Raw genomic sequence first — 7,494 nt, 5'->3', positions numbered from 1 at the left:
ACGCAACTGAATTTTTGCCCTCACTTTCGTAACACCGACACGCAGATGTTTTAGACTTAGATAACTTGTCTTCACTCTTATTGGCTGACTGAGCGAATACATACAGCTAGAATGACCAATAAAGTACCGCGCCTCGTAGAATATTAAACAACAGGCACATTGAAACGATATCCATTGGTCAAAATGTTCAGCTCTATGGAAATAAGGGGATTTGAGGTGGGACTAGTTAAGTAACTTGGATAGGAGAGACCTTGTGACCGCAATAAAAACATTAAGAATTGTCAGTGTTGTACCAGCTTATTCTTTATGTGAGAGACCTTTTGACGAAGTGTAATTTCTGATTAAGCGTCTCCTGCATCCAGTTTTTTCCAAGGTGTTGACTGATACGGTTTTGAGATGTCTTCAGAAATTCCGGAAATATTCAAATCCTTGCTTGAGTATCCCTTCTCTGTCCCTTCAATTGATGACAACGGTAAGAATTTTCACTATTGGCTCAATACAGGTAAATTGGAGCACTCCAGTTCACCTGAATCCCCACTATACAGTCTGCAGCTGACATAATTTGTATGCTGCAGGATTGTACTTGTGACATACGATACTACGTCGTGCATTAAGTAGATCAAGTGGTACATACGTTAAAAATGAGACGTAAATTGACTTTGAGTTTCCAGTTTTATTGCACAAATAAGCAATGCATTATTTTACATAATGTGGACTTTTTCTTTGCATGACTCTTAAGTGTCAACAGCAAATATTGTGCATTGAGAAATAGTTTACTAACACAAAGTTCTGGATATATTAGTTACAGTGGCTAGATAATCTGTATTTGCATATATTAATATATTTATATGGCAACATTTGCATTAACCAAATTTTTCTTCCTAAGTGGCGTCTGTTCTTTTGTATGTATTTACTAAATTCCAATTTAATTATCCTTTTTACAGTGTCATTACATTGACAGCATGCGGACTGTCTTTGTTAAAAAATTTCACCAAATTGTTGCACCAAGTAATTGGCTAAATCTGATGCAAAAGTGTAGAGTTTTTTTATTTCAGAGAATCAAGTTATGAAATTATGAAAGAATAAAACATCTTAGTAAGAATATGATTCTGTCATTTATATTAAGTAGAACATGAAAAATGGGACTGATATTGAAAATGTAATGACACAGATCCACTTATAGATGTTAAACGTATGCAACCGTAATTGAAATACGCAAATAATAGCCTACACAAAAAAATGTGGCCTACACTGCAGTCGCTGATTTGTAATGTGTCATCTTGGCTAAATAATAATAATTTAAAAATAATATAACCGACTAACATAAATTGCATATCACCTGTCGTAAACTCAAGGGCAAGATATCTTCTTTTTTTTCAAAGGCAAGATATCTGCAACCTCATTCTGCACGTGAAACACGCGATATGTTCGCTATAGGCTACCTTTGCTGCTTCGTGATTGGTCTGTATATGCACACTGTGCGTGCCATGACTGCACGTGCGAGGCCATGTGCCAAAACATATGATACGGTACACATACTGTTCCCCCGCGAGGTATGCGCTTATTAGGTACAATGACGTGGCATGTTATTCTGTTGTTCCCTGACACCGTTGTGTTATTAATGCCGACAAGGTTAAGGTTTAATTAAAAGTCTTTATTGAAAAATTAAACGGCCTTTAATGTCAGTCGTACTACGAACGCGTTTTTATTTGGAATAAAATAGTAAACGTGTAAAAGGCATGTGGTTTTAAAGTTTTATATGGTATGTAGCCTATGCCCCACATTTCAAACCCAACTGTGTCAGTGTGTGTGTGTGTGTGTATATATATACATATGGGTCTCGTGACAAGTTTTTCCAACACATTTGTGAAAATATATGTAACCGTTTTGACCGACCAATGAGGAGTCGACGATCCGTCCCACCGACACGCATTTGTCGTCTCGCCTATTTAATTATTCATTAGAGGAGAGCGCGGCCGACCTATCCGCATCCAAAAATAAAGTAGTTTTTTTCTACAATGAGGCGTGGTTTATTCGTATGTTAAAACACTCTTCTGTAGCCAACTGGAAAATCGGATCAAACCCAAAAGTAGAGTGGTGTCAACCGGCGTGGTGATCTCAAATTAGATAATTTTTTTTGAGTGCATAAGTCATTGAGGACATTAATATCTTGTTCTTTGATTAAATTAGGGATTTTAGGTTGTCTTTAAAGTCACGCTATTATTCTTACGCGCGGTACAAAAGCTTCAGTCAAAATGGACGTGGACTCCATTTCCGTCACGATGGATGCAGGCTCTGATACTCCTTCTCCTGCCTTTCCAGTAGTTTTAAAGAAAATCATGGAGATTCCGCCGCCGAATCTTCTCGAAGGGGATGACGGTAAGTGCCTCTGCACCAGTCGGTGCTTGTGGCTGCGCAGAGGCTTGCGGTCGGTGCTCGCTGTACTGATGAATTACTGTCGAATGCATCCTGTATGTTAAGATTTTCTCGTTATGTAAATACAGAACATGTTCATTCGTGTTATTTATAACATGGTTAGTGAAACCTAATTTCTCAACGGTTGCATTCTCGAAAAATTCGATGGAACTTCATGAATGAAACGTTCTTTGGCGCCCGGCCTTTTCGGTGATTCGGTGGAACCGATTCACAAAAACAATTTGTTATTTTAGCCCTGTTCAATGTATATTATGCACATTGTAAACACCTTATGTAGCTCCGCCCCTTTTCAGCGCTGCGCTCGTGATGCAAAAGACGCGGTCTGCGCGCTTGTTTCTCTGGCGCATAAGGTCATAAATTGTTGTTTTTTTAAGGCTGAAAATCTGTCACAAACTGAATTGTAACATGAAATAACAACATACACGTTTAATAATGAATATTGTTTATCCGGTTCCTTAAACACAACTCTTCGCAAGAACCAAACTTCCAATCTCTGGATGAAACTGGTACAGCTGCAGTTTCTTCTACCCTGTAACAGAACTTTAAAATCTTATTACACTTTATCTACTTTTTGTCTGATGCAAATAACGTGTAGATTCTAAGACTTGGGATTTAAACAAATTTTTATTTTTTTTTTATTACAGAAAATGATAAAGAGAAACTCTTTGAGGATGCTGACACCGGAGGGGTCAGTGAAATGGGACCATCGGCTGCCTTAACACCTGCCATCTGGGAAAAGACCATTCCCTATGATGGCGAGACCTTCCACCTGGAATACATGGATCTGGAGGAGTTTCTCATGGAGAATGGCATTCCTGCCGCAGGGGATGAGGGTCTGCAGAAGAGTCTTGCAAAAGAAAATTTACAGCTGACAACTGAAAAACTATCCACAACCTCTACAAGCAAGACAGCCCCAGCAATCTCTCTTATGCCAGTCATGGAACTGGATCAGTGTGAGGAGGAAGTGGTCACAATCACGGCATCCAGCTCTAACTCAACAGACACCAATTCAGGTCAGCAGAGAAAACAGAACATAGTGTACTTTCTGTCACAACACACTTAATCCATTACACAGTCAAGCTGTTTATCATGAAGATCTGACTTAAACTCAACAACAATTAAGTTATATTTAAACTAGTGCTGTTAAACGATTAATCACGATTAATCGCATCCAAAATAAAAGGTTTTTTTACATAATATGTGTATGTACTGTTTACATTTATTATGTATATATAAAGACACACACATACAGCATATGTTTTGAAAATATTTACATGTATATATTTATATTCATATAAATTATATCATAATTAAACATTTAATATATAAACGTAAGATGTTTTTCTTAAATATATACATGCATGTGTGTGTATTTATAGATACATAATAAATATACACAGTACACACACATATATTATGTAAACAAAAACTTTTATTTTGGATGTGATTAATCGCGATTAATCGTTTGACAGCACTACTTTAAACATATTCAGTTGGAATAGCAAAAACGTCTGAAACTAATGAAATTCATTACTGGAATTTACTAATTCACGTTTCAGATGAGGAGCCTGCGACGCCAGAGCCCATTAATCCAGATGAAATCGAGGTAGAGGTCCCCTATGAGCCGGATCCCACAGACCTTGTGCTGTCCAGCATACCCGGAGGTGAACTGTTCAACCCTCGCAAACATCGCTTCTCCGAGGAGGAGCTGAAGCCTCAGCCTATGATCAAGAAAGCAAAGAAAGTGTTTGTGCCTGAGGAACAGAAGGTAAACACAGTCGAACCTTCCTCTGGGGTATTATAATTAACTAAAACTAAAACCATTAGAAGAAAACTGTGTTACTTGAGAGAAAATAAACTTTTCCTAAATATTTTTTATTTCAGCTATTTGCTAAGGCATTATATTTGCTTGATTAAAAATGACAAAACTCACAAAAATTACTAAAACTAATTAAAATAAAATGTAAACTGAAAATGTACAAAAAAAAAAACATTTAAAATATTCATATAAACTATATTGATATCTCAATGACACTAAAATAAAACTGACTTAAATATTACTTTCATATTGTGTGAGTATATATACTATAAAGTTTACCTAAAAATTTAAATTTTGTCATTAATTACTCACCCTTGTGTCGTTCCAAACCCGTAAGACCTTCATTCAAGATATTTTTGATGAATTCTGAGAGCTCTCTTACCTTGCATTGACAGCAGTGTAACTACCACATTTAAGGCCCAGAAAGATCATAAGGACATCGTTAAAATAGTCCATGTGACATCAGTGGTTCAACTGTAAAGTTAGCCGGCATTCAGACGTAGAACCTGGATGTGCTGTGCCTTGTTTATAAGCAGAGGAATGCACACCCATATGTTGTGGTACTCTCATGAGCACGCATCGAAAACTGATACGGAAGAGAAGAAACTGTTGAATAAAATCGTTATTTTTGTTTTCTTTGTGCACAAAAAGTATTCTCGTAAAGATTAAGGTTGAACCACTAATGTCACATCATGGACTGTTTTAACAATGTCCTTACTGCCTTTCTGGGCCTTGAACGTGGCTGTCTATGCAGGTTTAGAAAGCTCTCGGATTTCATCAAAAATATCTTAACTTGTGTTCCAAAGATGAAGGAACGACATGAGGGTGAGTACTTAATGACAGAATTTTCATTTTTGGTGAACTATCCCTTTAACTGATCAACAAAGGCAAGCAAGTATTTGTGCCTGAAGCCCAAAACTTAATTATACAGTTACACCCTAAACATAAAGACATAATAAGATGCTCTGAAATCTTTTGTCAACACGTGAACACGTGTTTTACGTAAAAAGATATTAACAGTTGTATTTTATAACAACACAGGGCCATTTTCAAAAAAAATTGTCCCCAACATTTGATTTTATGTCCACTCTATATTTCAGGATGACAAATACTGGCAACGGAGGAAGAAGAACAACATTGCAGCCAAACGTTCACGAGATGCCAGGCGTCTAAAAGAGAATCAGATCACAGTACGAGCAGCCTTTCTGGAGCGAGAGAACTCTGCTTTGAGACAGGAAGTGGCAGAGTTGCGCAAGGACTTTGGGCGCTGCAAGAATGTTGTGGCACGCTATGAAGCCAAATACGGAGCACTGTAAGGGACAAACATGTACACGTATAAACACATAATCGAAACAGCCCCACAGCAACTCTTATAGGTCAAGTAGTACTGTAAATAATGTGGTGATTAACAACCTTTTCTCTTCTTTTTCAAGTGCACCGGCTGAAGACCTCTAAACAATTATTGATTTATTTGCATTTATGAAAGGCAATAAATTAATAATGGTGTGAAATGAAGAGGAGAAAACAGGAGATAAATGAATATTTGATTCAAACTGTAGAGCTAAGTGATATTCATGTTCTTAAAAAAAACTGTCAACGACTATAATCAACATATCCCCTTCATTTTAATCTTACTTCAGTTCAAAAGCACACCCATGTGTATCCCAATAGAGCTTTTTAAGTGTTTTTTTTTTTTTATAATACACCAGGGTAAAAGAGGTCTTCTCTCACTTGCTCGTTTTATGACAAGTTTGATAACATCAAAGTAGTTTTAGGAAATAATGTGCATTGGAAGTCACTGGTCTTTATTCATAAAGAATGACTGGCATTGACTTCCATGCGCTTTCTTATATATCTTCAGTATGTTTATCTTTGACTTCTCTGAAAAATTACATTAATTCTAAGAATTCCTTTGGCAAATTTGGTACAGGGTACCAAGTGGTGCATTTTGCCTGCAAAAGTAATAAATAAAATGCCATTATTGAAATATGGAGAGAATGTATCACATTAAAAATGTGTCATTACATATAACTGTTAAAACGGAAAACAAAACTGTAAGCAGGAATTGTAAATGTATCATGTTTTGTGCTGCAAAATACGTAGATGTTTTGTTTTACTGTCAGCAAGTGCTTGAATTCAGTAGAAACTGTACTGATATTATGTGCTCTGTATATCTGCAAAACCTAAAAAATATTTAGACCTAATTTAGATTTTCAGTAGATCTTCTAAAATCAAACCTTGTTTACTTCGCCATGGTCATTTGCCCTTTCTGGGACTCATGGAGGTCAGTTTGTGTACAGAAATAACACTGTACATGTGACGGATCTTCTATCTGCTTCAAACTTAGAAAAACAAAAGAAGTGCTTGTTATAGTTTTTTCATATGTATCATATGATGTATATTTTTTCAGAAAACTTCAAATATTTTACAAAAATGGCTTTGCAGTGTGAACCACACCATTTATAGCTCAGAGTCAATATGAATCCGTAAGTGTCTTCAGCAGAGCACCTGTTTATAAAAGGCGCCTATTGTGTTACATATCAGCCTAACCGAACTCAAACCTCTTGAAAGGGCATCAGCCACTACTTGCCACGTTTTGTGCAACATATATCATCAAAGACAGAAGATAAAGGGTCAAGTTTCACAAATAGTCAATATCTTGTGTTCTCTGTTCATTGTTGTGAAGTGGAAGTTAAGCTGAATTTTGCAATAATCACATTTGACCACATTTGTCCTTTTTCAGGTGTTTTGTGGAAAGGGAATCTGATATGTAATGAAATCATGACCAAAGCGAATTTAGATTGAAAGCTGAAAAACATGTTTTCTTTAGCTAGTACAGAACAACTCCACTTAAATCAGGTGCTTTAACTTTGCATATTTGTGGTCTGTAGGCACTTTTTAAAAAAGTGCACCTATGGTTTGTCCTTTCTCCTTGAGCTTCCTTTCATGAACAAGACAATAAATTGGAATGGCGTTTGATGGCTGTTCTGAAAGGAATAGTGACTGTTCCTGACAAGAAGCATTTCTTCTGCTGAACTAGAAGAAAACTCAGTTGCATATATGAGATGCCAGCTGTTTCGCAGTAACAAATCTTTGTTTGAATGTTTTTGTAATTGTCATTGTTCTTTTGGGTGGAATTAATTCTCTTTGTAAGTCATGTGAACATTTTTTTTGACTTGTATATGTTGTCTCTGCGCCTTGTTGGATGTTTCTTGTACATATTGAAGAATTCAAAAATG

General features: G+C 36.4%; 1 protein-coding gene across 3 annotated transcripts; it reads left to right on the top strand.

Annotated features, from left to right (window-relative positions):
- The first annotated feature begins 217 nt into the window (after positions 1–217).
- On the top strand, positions 218–7,494 carry tefa (TEF transcription factor, PAR bZIP family member a). Of its 3 annotated transcripts, XM_058794486.1 has the most exons (6): positions 2,033–2,379; positions 2,913–2,942; positions 3,081–3,449; positions 3,996–4,204; positions 5,356–5,567; positions 5,689–7,494. In XM_058794486.1, exons 1-6 carry the CDS (start codon positions 2,256–2,258, stop codon positions 5,708–5,710), a joined length of 966 nt encoding a protein of 321 aa, XP_058650469.1. In that variant the 5' UTR covers positions 2,033–2,255; the 3' UTR covers positions 5,711–7,494. The 3 variants fall into 3 exon arrangements, with proteins under 3 accessions (XP_058650471.1, XP_058650469.1, XP_058650470.1); XM_058794488.1 differs by lacking the exons at positions 2,033–2,379; positions 2,913–2,942 and adding an exon at positions 218–472; XM_058794487.1 differs by lacking the exon at positions 2,913–2,942 and having other exon boundaries at positions 2,034–2,379.

Source organism: Onychostoma macrolepis, chromosome 12 (assembly GCF_012432095.1).
Source record: "Onychostoma macrolepis isolate SWU-2019 chromosome 12, ASM1243209v1, whole genome shotgun sequence".
Classification (NCBI taxonomy): domain Eukaryota; kingdom Metazoa; phylum Chordata; class Actinopteri; order Cypriniformes; family Cyprinidae; genus Onychostoma; species Onychostoma macrolepis.
The sequence above is the reverse complement of the archived record's forward strand: the minus strand, read 5'-3'. Positions and strand labels throughout refer to the sequence as shown.